The 20,717-nt window shown below is 42.9% G+C and overlaps 2 protein-coding genes across 3 annotated transcripts in view; one reads left to right on the forward strand and one right to left on the reverse strand.

The window, feature by feature from the left end:
• LOC138963865 (histone deacetylase 6-like) overlaps nt 1-20,717 on the forward strand; it is a 271,276-nt gene that overhangs the window by 110,440 nt on the left and 140,119 nt on the right. The window lies entirely within an intron of this gene.
• On the reverse strand, nt 391-6,469 carry LOC138963867 (uncharacterized). Its single transcript, XM_070335723.1, has 4 exons — nt 5,483-6,469; nt 4,597-4,825; nt 3,077-3,253; nt 391-1,288 (listed from the first exon to the last, which is right to left on the reverse strand). Exons 1-4 carry the CDS (start codon nt 5,674-5,676, stop codon nt 779-781), a joined length of 1,110 nt encoding a protein of 369 aa, XP_070191824.1. The 5' UTR covers nt 5,677-6,469; the 3' UTR covers nt 391-778.

Here is a 20,717-nt window from a genome sequence, read left to right on the forward strand (position 1 = left end):
ATTCCCATAGTTTTAAATTATTTCATTAAGCCGTTATTTAGTAATTTACAGGTGATTTTGAACTACACGCAAAGGACGGTGTGGGTCGTTTAGTACCCATATTTCTAGTGAAGAAAACATGCTTAGCTTTCAGTTTGGGTTGACCGAGATTACAGTGAATATTCCTTTGAGGACGGCGTGGGTTGCTGAGTACCCATACATGTTGTTTTTATCCCTTCTTTAAAAAGTATGTGTACTGAGCGACCCACATAGTCCTTTGCGTGTAGTAAAAATCGTAGTCTTCTGAAGGTTAAAAAACATCATGTTTTGAGAAATTGAGTGAAATTTTTGGTTACTTTGATAAAGATAACACTTCATGACTTTGGAGGCCATATAAAAGAAAGACCCAAATTGAGTTTTACAATTTAATATTATGCTAACCATTGCATTACAAATGAAAAATCAAAGGGAAATAATTCAAATGTATTCACTGCTGTTGGGGTTGGTGTGAAACCTGTAGCACAACCAATTACCTTTTTTTAAACGTACACATACCCAAGTATTGTACAAAAAATGAAATGCACAGATCTAAGAAGTTTCAGTTCCTCCAGGGGAACACAAAGACCCATGCAAACAAATCAAAATCGTACAAGGCTAACTGAAATGAATGTGGGTCATTAATGCAAACAGTTTATGCAGTCTTACAGTCACAAAAATGTTCACAAGCTTTCAAGATATCCTAAATCAAAAACACCAGCAGTCTTGTGACACTTGTCTTTGCACTTCGTCAAAAGTAATTTCAAACAAGAGCAAGCAACTGAAGTCTCCTGAGCACACCATTTCTGCCATGCAGATAGACATTTTGGCAACGATTGGGACGAAGTGCTGGATCATTGTCAATGTACCTTTGAACATTGTCATCAGAGAGAACGCACATATTGTGCAAGATGCAGGCAGATGTGATTAGATTCACTACATCTTCTGCCTGATGGAAGGGAATTTCCTTCAGCCTTCTGAACCTTCCTTTCAGGTGGCCTATTGCCCTTTCCACTACCTGCCTTTCTCCAGACAGTCGCTGATTGAACCTCCGTTGTGGGCGTGTGAGGAAGCCGTTCTGTTTGAAGGGTGTAATGAGCCAATTTTTCAAGGGGTACGCGCTGTCAGCTAAAATGCACTGTCCTGGTCTAAAGACTCTAGCTGCCTCTGCATCATGAAAGAAGGTCGAGTTTCGCAGCACTCTTGCATCATGGGTACAGCCAGGCCAACCAGTGTACATGTCTGTGATCACCATCTCGTGATCTACAACCAGCTGAAAGAAACAAAACAATGTAATTACATAAGTCAGTACTGAATGTCATGACTTGGTTTTCATACTACATCAGTTTGGACAACATTTGTAGAAGTGAAGTCGCCAATTTCTTTAACCTTCTCCACCCGGATGAAGATCAGGGCTTTTCTTCTCTCCAGTACACTAACTCTCAAACATTCCAGAACAAACTTAGTATTTTATTAATCTTTATTAAATTTTCTAGTTTCAGTCCAAATTTGCAATAAATGTATCCAAAACTATCAAAGATACACGCTTCCAAAGTCGGGAGGTGCTCTTTCTGTCTCGTCGCAATAAGTAGCCTGCCGAGCGGAGAAGGTCAATCAATTTTCTTTACTCTTTTAGAATTAGGATAGGTCGATCCGTTTTTCACGGTTTGCTTGTCTAAGATAGTAAGAAAAAAAATAAACTGACAACAAATACCCGCATGCACAATTTAAAAAACAAGAAGAGCAAACGCTCGATCGAGTCACTTTCGCAGTTCTGAATATTATATGAGGCATCAGATGGACAGGAAGAAATTGCTATTCACAACACAATGAGTCACGTTCACATAAAATTTGAGCCCGATCACTTTTATAGTTTCCGAGAAAAGCCCAACGTTAAGTTGTGTGTTGCCGAACAGAAAAGGCTAGTTATCTCCCTTGTTTTTCTGATAACGTTCGTAAAAGGCTACAGATGTAAATACTTTGATGTAAAGAATAATCCTACAAAGTTTCAATCACATCCGATGAACTTTGTCAAAGATGTAAAATGTCTAATTGAAAAAGGTCAAAGGTCAACGAAACCATCGTTAAAGTGTAGAGGTCATTGGAGGTCACGACTAAACAAAATATGAGCCCGATCGCTTTGATAGTTTCCGAGAAAAGATATAAAATGTCTAATTTTTCCTTTGACGCTGACCTGTGACCTTGAAAAAGGTCAAAGGTCAACGAAACCATCGTTAAAGTGTAGAGGTCATTGGAGGTCACGACTAAACAAAATATGAGCCCGATCGCTTTGATAGTTTCCGAGAAAAGTCCAACGTTAAGGTGGTGTCTACGGACGGCCGGCCGGACGGCCGGCCGGACGGCCGGCCGGCCGGACAGACTAACACTGACCGATTACATAGAGTCACTTTTTCTCAAGTGACTCAAAAATGGTAAACAGATGTGAGTTGCATGTGCACAAAGACTTAAAAGTGAGATTAACAGTACGACATAGGTGGTTGAAGGCTTATCCAGCTGTTGCAGCATCTAAAAATTAAGTGTTCAACCAATTTGTGCTGTTCAAATCCCTATAGCTTGCCAGAAATGAGTGATTAAATACATTTACAAAAATAATCGCTGAAATAATTACCAAGCTAATTTTAGAATTAAGCAACGTCAAACAGACGTCATAGCCCATGAATGTGTCATCTTCGGAAAAGTCCGCCAATGCTCGTACGTTTCCGCCAGTGCAGCGTCCTTGGTTTTGTTTACAAAGACCAACATAGTAAACGCTGAATACTATTCAAATAATTTTTTCGGGGTTCAAAGACTGTAGCCAATCATTATTGGGTCACAATAGGTACACGTTTGTTACTTTACTGACACACGTAAACAATACGAATTAATTATTGCTGTCGTACTGTTAATCTAACTTTAATTCAGATGAAACTATGAAACAAAATTTTAGGCTAAAAAGCCTTTTATCAAGTGAGTGAAGTAAAACCTTTTCAATATTCATCCCTCCAGCCTTTTGTTACCATGCAACATTACAAATTGTACAAGGTAAATTTCTTGATGTTACCTGCAGCTGTACAGATGGGTAACCTTTTCGGTTGATGTAGTCATCATCCCTGTCCAGTTTGGAGGCCATCCTGATGTGCGACCCATCAAGAAATCCCACCACTCCAGGAAATCCAGACCGAGTCTGAACTGCGTTGACTATCTCTCGTTGCCTGGCAACACTGGGCCATCTTATGATCTGAAAATCAAACCAATTTTTTCTTGCCAGGCTCATTTCATTGCAGACTGCAAATGCTTTAACATTATATCTATGTATAGGTTATGTCTTTCCGGATGAAGATATGGCTGATATCTTCCCGAGACGTCTCTGTTACTGATTTTACCGAGCCTTGGCCCCTTTATGACAAAGAACCAACACCTTGCTGATTGACTTCCTGCAACTTGTCACAGAATGATGTGTTAAACATTTCACCTCCATGACACACACACCCATACAATACAATACAATACAATACAATACAATACAATAACTTTATTAATCTCTAAAAGAGAAATTACATTGCTGAGCGTTTGTGTCCGTAATAATAACATACATAAAACATTCAAAATAAACATTTGTTCTTTGTCCTGAGAAAATATAGCACATTGGTTATCACATAAGAAAGTATATTAAAAAAATAAATTTACATGCATTCACCATCAACAATGCACAAAAGAAAGTCAGCACCTTGCCGGTTATCACATATTGTCTAAGATTAAGAGAGTAGAATGCAACACAAAATCAAGAATACTGAAACAATACAGAACACTGACCCCGTGCATCAGAGCGACAACACCAGCATCTACCGCCCCACCTGAGAATTGCAGATGGAATGAACGAATTTCTGTAGCGTGTGGATCTTGCGGTTGGTTGTCTGAATCTGTTGCTCCTGTCTGTCCGTCTACTGTCAAATTCCGGTCTGAGTGGGTGCGAGTCGTCAGCCAAAATCTTCTGTACCTTGTCAGTCAGTCGTCGTTCATGTGTTGATGTGAAATTGTCCTGCTTCCTCCCAACCACCCCACTTGCTTTCCTGATGAATTTATCTAATCTATCCCTGTCTTGCTTGTTGATGTTGCCACCCCAACACACGGAGCCAAAGTACAACACACTATTGCACGTTGAAGTGTAAAACATCTGAAGGATTTCTTGTCTTATGTTAAAAGACCTGAGTTTTCTCAAAAAGTACAGGCGAGAGTGGAGTTTCTTCACAAGGGCATCAGAGTTTGGTTTCCATGTCAACTTATTGTCTATAATCACCCCCAAATACTTATACTGCTCTACCTTCTCTACGACCTCCCCCTTGATCACTATCTCCCTGTGTACATGTTCCCCCTCCTGTTGTCCATTATCATTTCCTTTGTCTTCCCCACATTAAGCTCTAAATAGTTGTTTTCACACCACCCCACAAACCTATCTACCTCCTGCCTGTAGTCAGAGTCGTCGTCAACAGTCAGCAGTCCGGTCAGTCCAGTGTCGTCAGCAAACTTGGTTATGGGGCAGGAGTCCCCACCACAAAAACAAAGCACAAGCTTACTGCTTACCTGGTCTGTCAAGTTCCTCGTCATGGTGCTGGAGATATGATGCACAACATGCAGGACTGTCGACTTGGCAATGCCGTAAAGCATGCCCACCTCCCGCATGCAGTCCATGTTGCTGATGTATTGTATGAAGATTAGCAGCTGCATTTCTGGGGTCAGAGGTTTGTGGCCACCATGGAACTCTTCTGTGAAGTGCGGAGTGAGGTAGTCGAGTAACATGTCAAAGACATGTCTGAAAGTAAAATATATTTTATTAATGAGTTTTGAAAATCAGGGTAAAAAATATCGGTTTTGGGATACTAGACACGCTTATCATGTGGATGTCTTGGACATAGATTCAGCTTCTAGATATGAAAAAAATGCATTTTTAATAGCTTACCCGGCTTAACAATTCTTTAGTCTTTGAACTTAACCTGTATATTATATACAGGATTAGTGAGGGGTCTTAGTTATTTTACTCTCTTCGTTTCTTTGGACGCACATATAATTTTTTCCAATAGCGTAATCCTCACCTGTCCTCAGGGGTGATCCCCCTCCTGAGTGTGATGCATGTGCAGAACGTTTTTCCATCAACCATGTGTTGATTGATTGTGCGGATCTTATTGAGATTAGAAAGAAACACTATGATGTAAATAGCTTGAAAACTCTATTCCGAGATGTTGCTCCGGCAAACATCTTTAACCTTTTGAAAGAGATTAATGGTTTTCATAAGATTTGAGTTGAAGATTTGACTTGAAAAGATTTTTAAGATTTGTTTTAACCTGTAAATAGCTGTATTTTTAAGCTTGTTAATGTTTTTGAATTGATTTGTAGATATTTAGTTGTGTTGGCCCTGAGTAGGCTCTTAGCAGTCGGCTGGGCTCGAAACAATATGTTATGTAATCCTCACCTGCTCAACCTCATCTGTTCCTGGAACTGGATATCGTTCCACTGGAAAACCACCTCTGCAAATCCTTGCACTTTCGGCAGTGGGACTCGCACAAGTGACTGTTGTTTCATCAGCCATGTCAACATTACTGCTTGTTCATCATCGTCGTCCATCAACTCTCCACAACAGTAAATTCGTAACGCGCTTGTCGCCATCTTGTTGCAAGGGACGCGACTGGATACAACCCAACAGCGTTTTCGCGAAGAAAAAAACCAGACATGCGCAGTGACCCTACCGTAGCTCAACCCTGTTCCTCGCGAAAACTCACTCAATATAAGTCACGACGGCCGCCATGTTTTTTGTCATCAATACTATTCATGTACTCCACTAAGGAAGAGCGTTTTATTGTGTCTTAAAACCGACTTCTCGGGAAAGTGATCAATCGAATTTTATGGTCCACAAAAACTTGCTTCATATTTTATTTAAGGGCTACTTTTATTTGCCTTTATTTTTATGGCACACATTTTGTGCCCCACATTTTGTTTTGGCCTTCATTTTGTGGTCCACAAACTGGAAATGTGTCCCACAAATTTGTGGGCTTATTTTTGTGGTCCACAAACTGGAAATGTGCCCCACAAATTTGTGGGCTTATTTGTTGGATTAATGACATCGAATGCCAAGGATAATTGCCTATAAACCTCACACACACATGCATGCACTCTTCATCTCTCTGCGGAAGGGTGGATATTTGAGTGCAAGGGAAAGATGGACATATGAGGGTGATATATTACCAGTTGTAAACGTGTATAACTATTTAGGAATATTGTTTTCAACTCGACTTAGTTTTACTGCTGCCTGTTGCGATCTCTCAAGCCGGGCCAAAAATGCTCTGATGTGTATTATACAAAGACTATCTGTGCTTAATAATAATAGTTGAATGTTTTTGTGAAGTTGTTTGATTCCCAAGTACAACCAATAGTACAGTATGATGCTGAGATATGGGGACTGGATAAGGCTGCTCTCCATTTATTTGCACTGAAGAAGTTCTTAGGAGTTCGAATGCGAACACCTAATGATCTTGTATATGGCGAGACAAACAGATATCCGATATATTTGAATTCTATTTTAAGATGCATTAGCTACTGGTTGAAATTGTTAAAGATGGAGGCGCACAGACTTCCTCGTAAATCCTATGAAATGTTGTATAAAATGGATGAAAGTGGTAAAACGAACTGGGCCTCAGGTGTCCGTTGTAAATTGTATGAGTACGGTTTTGGTTTTATACAAAATAGTGATAGATTTGCTGTTTATCGGACTTTTTGTACTGTACATGACATTAAACCCTATCTTTTGTCGAATATGGATAGGCATCTAAAGTTTATCATGACCAGGTTTCGATTCGGCATTTCAGAAATTGCAGTGCATGCTTACCGATATAGAAAACATAATGCCGATGATTTGATGTGTCCTCTTTGTAAACAAAACCAAGAAGATGAAGTCCATTTTGTTTTGTGTTGTCCATACTATAACAAATTAAGAGAAAAAATGATCCCATTTAAATATTATAAGAACCCAAGCATTTTCCGACTCAGCTTGCTTTTAGCATCACCTCAAGAAATGTATCCCTGTATTTGTATAAAGCCTTTAAATTAAGAGATGTTGTAACTTCCTAGTTAAATGCTGTGTAATGTATGTGTTGTGCGATTATTATTGTATACCTTTTTTTGTGTACACCTGTTGAGTTTAATTTATATGCAATGTGAACCGTTTGTTCACACCCCTTCATAAGGGGCTATGGCCTATTGAATAAACTATCTGCGTCTGCGTCTGCGTCATCTCTCTCTCTCTCTCTCTCACTCTCTCTCTTTCTCTTTCTCTTTCTCTCTCTCTCTCTCTCTCTCTGTCTGTCTGTCTGTCTGTCTGTCTGTCTGTCTGTCGGTCTGTCTGTCTGTCTGTCTCTCTCTCTCTCTCTCTCCCTCTCTCCCTTTCTCTCTTTCTCCACTTTATTCATACTCTGAGTCTATCAGAATAATTGGCTTCAAGATTTGCGCAATGCGCATCCTCCCTATTACGTGGACGTGTTGAGAAGCATGCAATCCATTCAGGTGTACCAATAAACCTAACTTATCATGATTGTAAGGTTTAGCATTTGTTAAACGTAGAGCAACAGTTTATGTTGCGCGATAGCGAGAATGGCTAGTTGCCAGGGGGGCATATATATATGCGGTAATCTTGTCCTTGTCACTTTACGCTATACGAGACAAATTACAGGAAATAGAGAGCGTATGTGAAGTCTCGTTCTTCCCATCCTTTTTGTCAGCCAAAATGGCGACAGAGCTGAGGTTTGCAGTCATGCGTATCGCTCTGATAATACTGGAAGCAAAACATACGTCACTAGCTCCAGCAGAATCTGGACCAGAAATAAAAAAGTTAAAGACTACTTTCTGTGTAAACATCTCGGCTTACCATCTCAGATCTGGCCAGCATTTTACATGGGATAAGGGTAAAGACCATATCTCTCCACTTGGTCTTATACCAAAAATGTACAGCCTTGGTTCTGTCTCTGCACGGTGAGATTTTTGTCATGAATTAATTTATTTGTTATGAATTAATTAAATTGTTATGAATGAATTAATCTGTTATGAATTAATTAATTTGTTATGAATTAAATAATGTGTTATTAATTAATTAATATGTCATGAATTAATTAATTTGTTGTGAATTAAAATAATGTGTTATGAATTAAATAATGTGTTGTGGATTAATTGTGTAACCAGTGGCTTTTTGAGAAATTAATTCGTAAAGGAACGTCACCTCACCTCGGCAAGGAGTCAGAGTGTTGATTTTTTTTTTTTTATTTTTTTTTTATTTTTTATTCTTTTTTCTTTTCCCGACAATATAACATAAAACAGATCACAGACAGTCTACATAGGGTAACGAAAATAGCAAATATCCAGTTGAGGCCATCTCAACCATATCACTTACACACACACATATAAACAGACAGTACAAAAAGGATAGAGAGAAAAGAGAGAGGAAGAAAGAAGAGTGACAGAAGAGAGTAAGGATCAGGGAAAGAAGAGGAAGAGGATAGCGAGCGGTGACCAGGCTAAAAAAATAAAAAAAATAAAAAAAAAATAAAATCATTCAATCGCATGCCTGTACAGATTCCAGTTTCTGTTGAAAGAAGTTAACTCATTGTTAACCAATGCATTGTGCTTCTCTGCCAAAAATCTTTGTTTTAGAGTTAAAACAAGAACCTGAAAATGGGGGCCGGTCGCACGTATTTTAGATGTATAAATGTGGTATTTTGCGATTAGAAGGAACAAATCAAAGGTTTTGTCCGTCACACAGTTTGTTTGGTAGCCACAGATAATAAGTTGCTTATACAGTCTAACATTAGTACAATGTACAAAATTGTCTCGCATCCACTGAAGGAAATCATTCCAAAAGGCCTGTGTTTTTGTACAGTCCCAAAAAAGATGTTCTAGCGTTTCCTCCTGCTGTCCGCAGAAAGTACAAATAGGAGATTCAACAATTTTTCTCAGATGCAAAAAACGCTGGGTGGGTATAATTCTATATATCAGTCTATACTGAAACCATCTGAGACGTACGTCCTCAGTTGTTCTTTTAATTTTTAGAAAAACCTTATTGACATCTACATTACAGTTCAGTGCAGCTGTCCACTTTTCAATACATTTCAGAGGATTAGTATTCTTAATCAGATATCCATAGACATGTTTAGAACCACCACTGGCCAAGCACTGCCAGACACATGGGTCACTTACCACAAAGTTATCACAAAAGTCAATTTCTAGCTTACATTGATACTTCTTAACAGCCCGTACTATTCCTTGATATAACAAAAAATTAACAGTCACATTTGGGTATTTTCTGCTAAATTCATCATAGGTCAAAAATCCATCTTCCTTCAGCAAGTGACCAACAGAAACAATACCACAATGTGCCCAGCTTCTAAGAAACAACACCTTCTTGTCTCTGCATATATTGATATTATAAAAAAGACATTCAGATACAAAGTCATGAAAAGAAGATGGAATACATTTGTTGCACACTTTTTTATAATGTTTAAAAACATCAACCCAAAAAGGATTAACAATTCTTTGCATCAGTACATTTGCAAACTCGCCCCCACGTTGTTTCACAACTCGGACAGCAGGACATAATGCATAGAGAATTTGTGTAATTTTTCCATCATCATGTAAAACTTTCATTAGCCAGTTTATCTTCAATGACGATAGAAAAACTCTCACGTTAACCATTTTAAGTCCCCCCTCTTCATATGCCTGATACACGGAGGTTCTTTTAATTTTGTAAATTTTCCCGTCCCAAACAAAATTAAACAGTAGTTTCTGTAGATTAGCTAGAAAATCCTCATCTGGGTCCGGCAAATTCATAAATAGGTAGGTAAGTTTGGACAATGCCAAAGTCTTAATGACTGTTATTTTTCCGAAAGGGGTTAAATTCCTTCTGGACCACGAATTGAAAATTCTCTTAATCTCCACAAACTTGTTTTCATAGTTTATTGGAACAATTTCCTCGATGTTTGTCGAAAACCAGATACCCAAAACCCTGAAAACAGTGGGATTCCAAACAAAGTTGTGTTCTGGCATAAACTTAACGTTAGAATTTTTAGAGGCTCCTATCCACACTGCTGACGACTTATCATAGTTAATAACTAGACCTGACAAAGAAGCAAATGTCTGTAGTGTTTCTACACATGCACAAAAAGAATCTTTGGTACCATCAAGAAAAAAAGTAGTGTCATCCGCATATTGTGACAATAAAATTTCGACATCAAAAAAGTTCAGTCCCTTTATTTTTGGATTCTGACGCATCATTATTGCCATAATTTCGGCACAAATTAGAAAAATATAAGGAGACAAAGGGTCCCCTTGACGGGTTCCTCTCTCCAGATTAAACCACTCTGAATATTGTCCATTTACTGCTACACATGATTTACTATTTCTGTAAAAAGTTAATATCCACTTTTTTATATCATTTCCGAAGTTAAATTTATTCAGTGCTTTTTGTATAAACGACCATGCAATGCTATCGAAAGCTTTTTCAAAGTCTACCATTAACAGAAGGCCATCAGCTTGTCGTTCATTAGCATAAATAATAGAATCATAGAGTAAACGAATATTTTCGCCTATATTCCTACCTTGCATAAACCCTTTTTGATCTTCATGAATTATGGTTGGGAGAACACGTTTCAGCCTTTCAGCAATGCAGGTGGAAGCTATTTTGTAGACAGTATTTAAAAGAGTAATAGGACGCCAATTTTTTAGAAACCTTTTATCTTTCCCTTCTTTGGGTATGCAGGTGATCACTCCTTGACGTTGTGTTACCGACATTTCACCTTTTCTAAAGCCTTCATTAATTGAACGAAGCAAGAAAGCACCTAGATCAATAAAGAAAATTTTAAAAAATTCTGCTGAATATCCATCCGATCCAGGGCTTTTATCGTTTTTAAGTTGTTTTACTGCTTTGACTAATTCTTCTTTACAAATAATGCCTTCAAGTCCATCACGTTCTTCATCAGTCAAAACAGGATGTTCTAAGTTATTAGGAATGTCTTCATTCATTATATTATGTTCCCTTGAAGCATACAACTGTGCATAGAAGGATTTAACTTCTTTAGTAATCTCATCACTGTCACATAAAAGTTCGCCATTGTCCTTTTCAATAAAACACATAGCCTTTTTGACAAAGTTTCTTTTTTCAAGACTACAGAAATATTTAGAATTTTTTTCACCATCTGCAATCCATTTTGCTCTTGATCTAACAATTTGTCACGTTTCAATATATCACTCAAGGTGATTATGAACCGGTTAATTACTACTAATTAACTAACCACACCACGATCCACTCTCGCAGGCATACAATTAAATAGAGTCAACAAAAGTATAAGTTTCAGACGCCTGTTTATGTATAAACTCTCCACCTCCCTCGAGCCTTCACTCAAAATATGTTCCTTTTACGTTCTCAACACGTAAAAAACCAGTGTTCACTGACAAAATGCCAGTACTATGTAGAAAATTATAGTAACACGCTGAACCCGTGTAAATACAGTCGAAATGAGAATGTTCTGTTCGAAAAGCTCTAGTTCGTGCAGGTGTCACACACCCCACGTTGTCACTACTCCAATGAAATCATAGATACGAAAAGACAACGGTGGTCAACGGGGTGCGTACGACATGGTGCACTTAGCTTTATCTCTGCTGCTGCTGCTTAGCCGGTATGCTGGTTAGTCGGTTCGCTGGTTAGCCGGTCCGCTGGTTAGCCGGTTCGCTGGTTAGCCGGTCCGCTGGTTAGCCGGTCTCCTGGTTAGCCGGTCTCCTGGTTAGCGTAGCCTCAACAGTTCCCGCCAGAGTCAGCCGTGCCGATGTTACGGGAACGTAACGAACGAACGAAGGAAGGCTGCAAACAGAAAGCATCGGTGCACTAAACATGTCAGCTACCCCTCACCCACCACCTTAAAACATGTCATCTTTAAATATCTCATCGAGCACGTGGGCCTGCACAAAACTGACTTTTTACAACAACAAAACAGCCATTTTCCGTCCTTCTCTCCCTATCTGCAAAAACCATATACAGATTAGTATTTTAGCGTCACAGAGAGTAAATTATGCGCTAACCTGGAAAGAACAACAGAGAGTATTTCATTCCACAACACAGACTCATCAACAGCGTTAAATAATGATTTATTACCTCAAAAGCCTATGATTGTAACTCTCAATGGAAGCAAAGTCCGCCTCCTCCCTGGAACAGTCTCTGTTCGTCAATAGTGACCCAAAACGTCCAGAACCCCTTGTCGAATCCTTATGCGAAAGCCATCGCCGACGAAGGAAATGTGACGACTTGTCCTCAGCAAAATGCGTGGCAGAGGAAAGGAATAACTTGTGGAAGTTCCCCTAGAGTGCCGAATATGATACTCGGTGAAAAACCATCATACTCTAGTAACTGTGTGTTAGGTCCTTCCCCTTCTGCCGCTGGGTGTCAAGTGTGTCGTCCTTGAGTCTCTGACAGACCACCTAGCCAAATACACGTGACTGACCTTGTCACCAAACCAGTCCAGCTATACACAGTTTTGCCTCCCCAAGCAGGAAAAAGACACGAGAAACTCAATCCCTGAAAATCCCGTGCGCGCTGTCAGCGAAAAAAACCGTCAGCCCTATGACAGCAGAAACCTGCACTGTGAAGCTCGTGCGTTTCAAAACATCCGTGCTCGGGAGCACTGTCAGCAAAAACTCTGCTGTGTCCAATATCACGCACAGGCGCTTTCTATCATACATTGACCCAGAACAGGCACTCCACTGAGTGACGCTTTCTTGGTCTCTGTCACCCGATCGTGACACACCTCCCCTCTTCAAGACGAAACCTCGGTTTCGCTCACAGTCATGTTCTCCTCTACAGCCCGAGAGAGAAAGTCAGCTCCAACATTGTTGGCGCCCGGAATGACGCGTACCGTGAATTGGTACGGTTGGAGAATCAACGCCCAGCGCATAAGTCTGGCGTTTGCCAACCTTGCAACCTGAAGAATATTGCAGAGGTTGATAGTCTGTTTCCAGACAGAAAGGTCGTCCTCAAGAACGAGCAACCCCTCGTTTCACCCCTGATGACTGCAACCTTCTTTGTCTTCTTGTCTTTGTTCTTCTGGTCTTTGTTCTTCTCCCCGTAGGCTGTCCTCTCTATGTAGGCGCGCAGCAGGTTGGCGTGGTACAGGCGTGCTTTCCCGTGCATCATGATCCTGTAGTCGTTCTGGCCCACCCTCGCTGTCACCTCAAAAGGTCCTTGCCACTGCAGTTGTAGCTTGTTGTGTTTGACAGGTAGAAGTAGCAACACCCGTTCTCCAATCTTGAAGCTGCGCGGCCGTGCCTTGCGGTCGAATCCTCGCGCGTAACGCTGTGCTGCTCTTCCCAGGTTCTCTTGAGCCAATTTGCAGGTCTCTTCAATCCTGTTCCTGAGTTCTACGATGTAGGTCGCTGTCGTCTGCACCTCCTCGTCAGCTTCTTCGTCCGTCCAAGCTTGACGCAGGATAGCCATGGGACCGCGTACCTGTCTGCCGTACAACAACTCAAATGGGGAAAAACCCAAGCTCTCCTGAGGAACCTCGCGGTATGCAAAAAGCAATGCTGGGATGTACCTGTCCCACGTGCGTGGTTTCTCCTGAGCTAGTTTCCTCAGCATGGTCTTCAAGGTGCCATTGAACCTTTCCACCAGTCCGTTGCACTGAGCATGGTAAGGAGTGGTGAAGTGCTGCTCCAGTGATAGCAGTCGTGCTGCCTCCGCCATCACTCCTCCCGTGAACTGCGTGCCTCTGTCGGTGAGTACCTCTGATGGAATTCCCAGCCGGGACCACATAGTAACCAGAGCCTCAGCTACTCGCGTGGCTTCAATCGATTTCAGAGGGATCGCCTCTGGGTATCGAGTAGCGTAGTCCACCATGGTCAAAATGTATCTGTTTCCGTCCTCAGACGCAGGCAAGATGGGCCCGATGATGTCCACTGCCACCCGACGAAAGGGTTCGTCGATGAGCGGCATCTTCTCTAAGGGGACCTTCCTCACCCTTCCTTTGGCAACCACCTTCTGGCACTTATCGCAGGACGCACAGAAACGTCGGACATCCGTGCAGATGCCTGGCCAGTAAAAGTGGCGCCAGACACGATCCGTGGTCTTCTTGGTACCAAGATGACCTCCCAGAATCGAGTCGTGTGCCGTTGCCATGACACCCTCGCGAAACTCGCGAGGCACGACAACCTGTTTGAATGTACCTTCTTGGTTGCTGAACTCACGGTAGAGCAACTTCTTGTCCCTGAGGAACTTTGACCTCCCATGCTTCCCGCTCAGCTTCACCTTCCCCGACTTCGCGTGCTCCCGAGGAGTAGCTAAGGTCGGGTCAGAATCCTGAGCCTTCGCGAGAAGCGCGGGGGTCACGTTCCCCAGGGCAGCTCGTGCAGCAGGTAGGGGTTTGAGAGGTTTGTCCTCTCGCTCCGCCTGTGCCCGCGTGAGCACTGAAATGACGTCGGGAGACCGATAAACGGGAACCTCCCTGGTGACGCCGTCCACAAACTGAACCCGGTTTCCAATGAGCAAGTCGCATGGAGGATCGTCCATGACGACGGCCACAATGGTCCCCGTGAACAACGGGGTTACGACCTTGATCACTGCCGTGTTCAAGTCGTAAGCGTGAGATGCCTCGGCCATTCTCACCCTGATGCTGTCTCCTGTGTAGGCCATAGCTGGAACTAGACTTGCCCGAACCACTATCATGTCTGCCCCTGTGTCCCGCAGACCTTCGCCCTTCACTCCGTTAACGTAGACGTTGCAGTGGGGCTGGAAATGTTTCCTGGAGCACGGAACGCAGAGTTGTGGAATTGTGCATGAGCTCGTGACGTCCCTTAGCTCCTCACTGCCAACGAAGTGAACGCCCTTCTGGTCAGCCTGTCTCTTGTGGCAGTCCTTCTTCACGTGGCCCCGCTTGTTGCAGTAGTAACACTGGATGTCAGTTCTGGAACTCGATCCCTTGTGTCCCTGATCGTCCTTCCCGTCCTTGGGTCCTGAAGAACCCGAATTTCCCGTTTTTCCTGGCCGTGAGCCTGAAGATTTGCCGGAGATCGCCTGGGCGTCCTCGTGCACTCTGATCCAGTCGGCTGCCTCCTGAGTAGTCTTGGGCTGGTGCTCCTGCACGAAGGTCACCACCTCAGGTCGCAGGCTGGACATCAGTTGTTCCATGACTATGAGGTCGGCAAGGTCGTTGACGGTCCAGTCCTTTTCGGCCATCTCCACCCAGCGCCGCAGGTAGAGGTTAAGGCGTGCCACAAACTGATGACTCAGCTCGCCGCTCAGTCTCTTGCTGTTACGCAGACGTCGTCTGTAGGCTTCAGCAGTCAGGTTAAAGCGCTGGAGTAACGCCTTCTTAAGTGCCTGATAGTCTCTCGCCTCGTCGTCCTCCAAAGCGTTGTAGAGCTGCAATGCGCGTCCCTTTAAGCAGGTGCTAAGGCGGCTAGCCCACGTGGCCTCTTCCCACTTCTGGTCAGATGCAATGCGCTCAAACCGGCGTAAAAAGTCGTCGAGCTCGTCCTTGTCATCGTCGAACGTCGGCAGTCTCGTACGGTCGGCAACAAACGTCGGCGCGCTAGCCTGAGTGAGCGTACCCTTCTCGGCCTGTAGCCTAGCTAGCTCTAGCTGGTGATCGCGATCCGCCTGTTCCTTCCGGTCTAGTCTGTCACGTTCGTCTTTCTTTTCCTGTCTGTCAAGTTCGGCCTGTCGTTCCTGTCTCTCAAGCTCGTCTTTCTTATCCTGTCGGTCACGTTCGGCCTGTCGTTCTCTTTCTTGTCTGTCACGTTCGGCCTGTCGTTCGGCCTGTCGTTCTCTTTCTTGTCTGTCACGTTCTCTTTCTTGTCTGTCCAGTTCGTCCTTCTTTTCCTGTCTGTCTCGTTCGTCTTTCTCTTTCTTGTCCTGTCTGTCACGTTCGGCCTGTCGTTCTTGTCTGTCAAGCTCTTCTTTTCTCGTCTGTCGCTCTATGTCTTCCCTACGTTCCAGCTCCTTGCGTTTAAGCAAACTACGCGCTCTAACGCGTGCGTCACGCTCTGTCTGTTCCTCACTGCCAGGAGTCTCGAAAGTTATTCTCCTCGTCGGAGATCCCCCTGTAGCCATGGTTAGTTTTAGCAAAGCTTTATCACAAAAGTAAGTCTAACGCAGCTATAGCTAGAATACGCGGTGACGAAAGCGGTGGATACAAAAATCCAGCAACCGGAAAATGCAGAAGAAAAATCCAAACGGTGTAGAACAAAACGCGTAGCCTACTTTATGGCTGCTTTTTGCGGTGAAACAAAGTGTTTCCCACAGCCGTGGCCTACTTTATCGGCTGCTTTTTGCGGTGAAACAGAGTGTTTCCCACAGCCTTGGTTAGGACAGAAGTCCTCGGACCCTTCCCCCCCAAAATTCCAACAAAGTCAAAATATGGAGAAAAATCCAAGTAAAACAAGACGGTAGAAAATGTAACCTGTTACGGAATGCGAAACAACAATGTAGAGAAAACTGAGTAAAACGAATAACAAATCCGCTAACCCCGCTCAGCTCTCTGCAACGGAAAACTCTGAACGTACAACAACAAAGATTCACAAACAAAGGAAAGGGAGATAATCACAGTTAGCGCATACAATAACTCACAAATTACAATTTACATTTCCTGCAAGATGTGAATCGCTTAAGGTGTGGTATATGATCAAAACTATACAAAAAAGGGTAGCACCAAGCAGAAAATAAGTCGAGCACTGACGAGATTATCTGCTCTTAGTTCTCCTTAATTGGTGGGTCTTTATCAGTTGGAAATTAACTGAGTAAATCCCGGCTTGGCCCCCACGTGTCACGTTTCAATATATCACTCAAGGTGATTATGAACCGGTTAATTACTACTAATTAACTAACCACACCACGATCCACTCTCGCAGGCATACAATTAAATAGAGTCAACAAAAGTATAAGTTTCAGACGCCTGTTTATGTATAAACTCTCCACCTCCCTCGAGCCTTCACTCAAAATATGTTCCTTTTACGTTCTCAACACGTAAAAAACCAGTGTTCACTGACAAAATGCCAGTACTATGTAGAAAATTATAGTAACACGCTGAACCCGTGTAAATACAGTCGAAATGAGAATGTTCTGTTCGAAAAGCTCTAGTTCGTGCAGGTGTCACACACCCCACGTTGTCACTACTCCAATGAAATCATAGATACGAAAAGACAACGGTGGTCAACGGGGTGCGTACGACATGGTGCACTTAGCTTTATCTCTGCTGCTGCTGCTTAGCCGGTATGCTGGTTAGTCGGTTCGCTGGTTAGCCGGTCCGCTGGTTAGCCGGTTCGCTGGTTAGCCGGTCCGCTGGTTAGCCGGTCTCCTGGTTAGCCGGTCTCCTGGTTAGCGTAGCCTCAACAGTTCCCGCCAGAGTCAGCCGTGCCGATGTTACGGGAACGTAACGAACGAACGAAGGAAGGCTGCAAACAGAAAGCATCGGTGCACTAAACATGTCAGCTACCCCTCACCCACCACCTTAAAACATGTCATCTTTAAATATCTCATCGAGCACGTGGGCCTGCACAAAACTGACTTTTTACAACAACAAAACAGCCATTTTCCGTCCTTCTCTCCCTATCTGCAAAAACCATATACAGATTAGTATTTTAGCGTCACAGAGAGTAAATTATGCGCTAACCTGGAAAGAACAACAGAGAGTATTTCATTCCACAACACAGACTCATCAACAGCGTTAAATAATGATTTATTACCTCAAAAGCCTATGATTGTAACTCTCAATGGAAGCAAAGTCCGCCTCCTCCCTGGAACAGCCTCTGTTCGTCAACAGTGACCGAAAACCTCCAGAACCCCTTGTCGAATCCTTATGCGAAAGCCATCGCCGACGAAGGAAATGTGACGACTTGTCCTCAGCAAAATACGTGGCAGAGGAAAGGAATAACTTGTGGAAGTTCCCCTAGAGTGCCGAATATGATACTCGGTGAAAAACCATCATACTCTAGTAACTGTGTGTTAGGTCCTTCCCCTTCTGCCGCTGGGTGTCAAGTGTGTCGTCCTTGAGTCTCTGACAGACCACCTAGCCAAATACACGTGACTGACCTTGTCACCAAACCAGTCCAGCTATACACAGTTTTGCCTCCCCAAGCAGGAAAAAGACACGAGAAACTCAATCCCTGAAAATCCCGTGCGCGCTGTCAGCGAAAAAAACCGTCAGCCCTATGACAGCAGAAACCTGCACTGTGAAGCTCGTGCGTTTCAAAACATCCGTGCTCGGGAGCACTGTCAGCAAAAACTCTGCTGTGTCCAATATCACGCACAGGCGCTTTCTATCATACATTGACCCAGAACAGGCACTCCACTGAGTGACGCTTTCTTGGTCTCTGTCACCCGATCGTGACACAATCAACCCGTCTACTTTTTTCTGTCTTAACTGAAACAACTCTTGCCGCTTCTGTTCCAAAATAGTTACATTCTCATCATTTAGATTACTTTCTAAAACCTTAATCTCATCCATCAGATCGGTCTCCCTTCTGCAATTTTCTCTCTTTTTCTGCGCTGCAAACGACATAGTTTTACTTCTTATCTCTAAAAGTAACATTTCGAGTGTTGATTTTTGGTTTGTGGCCAAGTGGAGGGATATTTTTATCCCATGTAAAAGCCTGGCCAGATATGAGATGGAGAAATTGACAGACTCCCCCGAAAGCGGCATATGGCTGCCTGAATGGCGGGTTAAAAACGGTCATACACGTAAAAACCCACTTGAGCAAAAACATGAGTGAACGTGGGAGTTTCAGCCCATGATCGAAGGGGAAGAAGAAAAAGGACAGAGACACATGCGGTGCATTGCTCTCCAACAGTTTGATGGACTATCGTGTGGGTGAATAACGTTTCGCGCCCGCCACGGCAGAACGCCACAAGTGTCATAATAAAAAACGCTCGCGCTGGACCCGAGTACTCTTCAGACATTCACACACACACACACACACACACTCTCCCTCACTCCTTCTCTCTCTCCCTCTCTCTCTCTCTCTCTCTCACACACACACACACACAAACAAACACACACACACACACACACACACACACACACACACACACACACACACACACACTACCACATCTCCATTCTAAAACACGTCACGTTCCAAATCAAAAGACGACATTCTATTTTCTTACGTCACTATTCTTGGTTTACGGTACCATTCGGCGGCTTTGCTACGAGTATGGCATAGTCTTGGTTTGCCGAGACCTTGCACCGTTCTATCAGACTGCCTGGCTGGCTGTTGCACCGCGAATTCCTCCCACCGCCAAGTCGTTTTTTTGTGGTTTATTTCGCATTTAGGTCCCAGGTAACATTATGTAGAGGTTACATGCCGAGTCTCAGTGATTATTAAAAATAATGGTCGAAGTTGGCGGATCATGAAAAATGCGAGCTTCAGCGAGCTTTTTCATGACCGCGAACTGAGACCATTATTTTTAATAATCACTGAGACGAGGTGTGTAACCTCTTTATTCCTCCTTTCTTCAGTTATTCAAAGAAAACAGGAGTTTTTGTGCGAAAGTTTGATCGAATCCGAATCACTCAACCAGTCAACCTGCGCAGGCGATCGATTAATGCGCTGTTGTATAGTTCCGTGCAAATCATTCCATTCTGTTAACACTTCTTGTCAGTTTCCCTGTTTTAGACTAAAATCAAGTACACAGATATGCTGTTATTCTGCTGTGGCGGTCAAGGCAGATATTGTGTGTTCTGTTTATGTTTTAGTATCGTTTAAGATAATGTTCTTTCGTCAAATGGGACTAGCAGACGAACTTTTGCACCCGTGTTCCAACGTTAATTACTGTATGAAGTTCAGTTTTCTGGGGAAAATAGTGTATGAAACCGCTTTATGTTGTTTAAATTGATGAGATGTGTGCATTTGGTTGCGTGTGATCTGTTTATAAAATGAAATATTGTTGAAAACTGACCGTCGGATTGCAGTCAGTGTTGTCGAAGAAACTGCGTTAAAAGAAGGGGAACTACTCTTGTCGGCAAGAGTATGAGTTACTTGCCTTGGGAATTTGCTTGTGATGAACGGTGTGTGCACGGCAGATCTAGATTCAGAAAACAACCTAACTCATGGATTTTATATGGAGATTCATGTGTTCAGGCCTGTAGTTGTTAATTTAAATGCGGTATGTTTGTATTGTTTGCTCCAGAGATGTATATTTCGTACGTATAGAGCGTTCGGAACTTTTCAGTCGCAAAAGTAGTACCAAAACAGAACAGCTTCTCAACCCATTGCACTATCGAGGATTCAGGCTGTTGCTGGCTCGTTATTTGTTTGGTTGCTGGGTCATTATCGAAAAATAACTAGCTCTACAAGTTTACAGAGGTAAAGAAGCAGAGGGGGGAATAAGAAGTTTTAATACGATCAATCGGACCTATTATCAAGTTAGTGTATCAACTTTTGAACGAACTGCGCCCAGTAGTTTCCCAGCAATAAGCTGTTAAGTCGAGACACACACACACAGACACACAGACAATTAAAGTCTGCTGGACCCTTGTACTAGCGTACTCGGGGATTATCATTCTGATGAACGTCCCCGTGAAAGAGCAAGAGAGCTTACCTCAGAAGCTGAGGGGTTGCCGCCAAGACATGGAGAAAACTATCGACTACACACCTGGCCGCCTGACCAATTCTGTACGAAAGAT

Source organism: Littorina saxatilis, linkage group LG4 (assembly GCF_037325665.1).
Source record: "Littorina saxatilis isolate snail1 linkage group LG4, US_GU_Lsax_2.0, whole genome shotgun sequence".
Taxonomy (NCBI): domain Eukaryota; kingdom Metazoa; phylum Mollusca; class Gastropoda; order Littorinimorpha; family Littorinidae; genus Littorina; species Littorina saxatilis.

Bases quoted from the DNA above. Each gene is read 5' to 3' on its own strand.
- LOC138963867 (XM_070335723.1), bottom strand. From the start codon at position 5,676: ATGGCGACAAGCGCGTTACGAATTTACTGTTGTGGAGAGTTGATGGAC. The intron at 4,826-5,482 runs GTGAGGATTACA...TTTTACTTTCAG, and splicing joins GAACAGATGAGGTTGAGCAG to ACATGTCTTTGACATGTTAC. The intron at 1,289-3,076 runs GTAACATCAAGA...TGTTTCTTTCAG, and splicing joins ACCCATCTGTACAGCTGCAG to CTGGTTGTAGATCACGAGAT.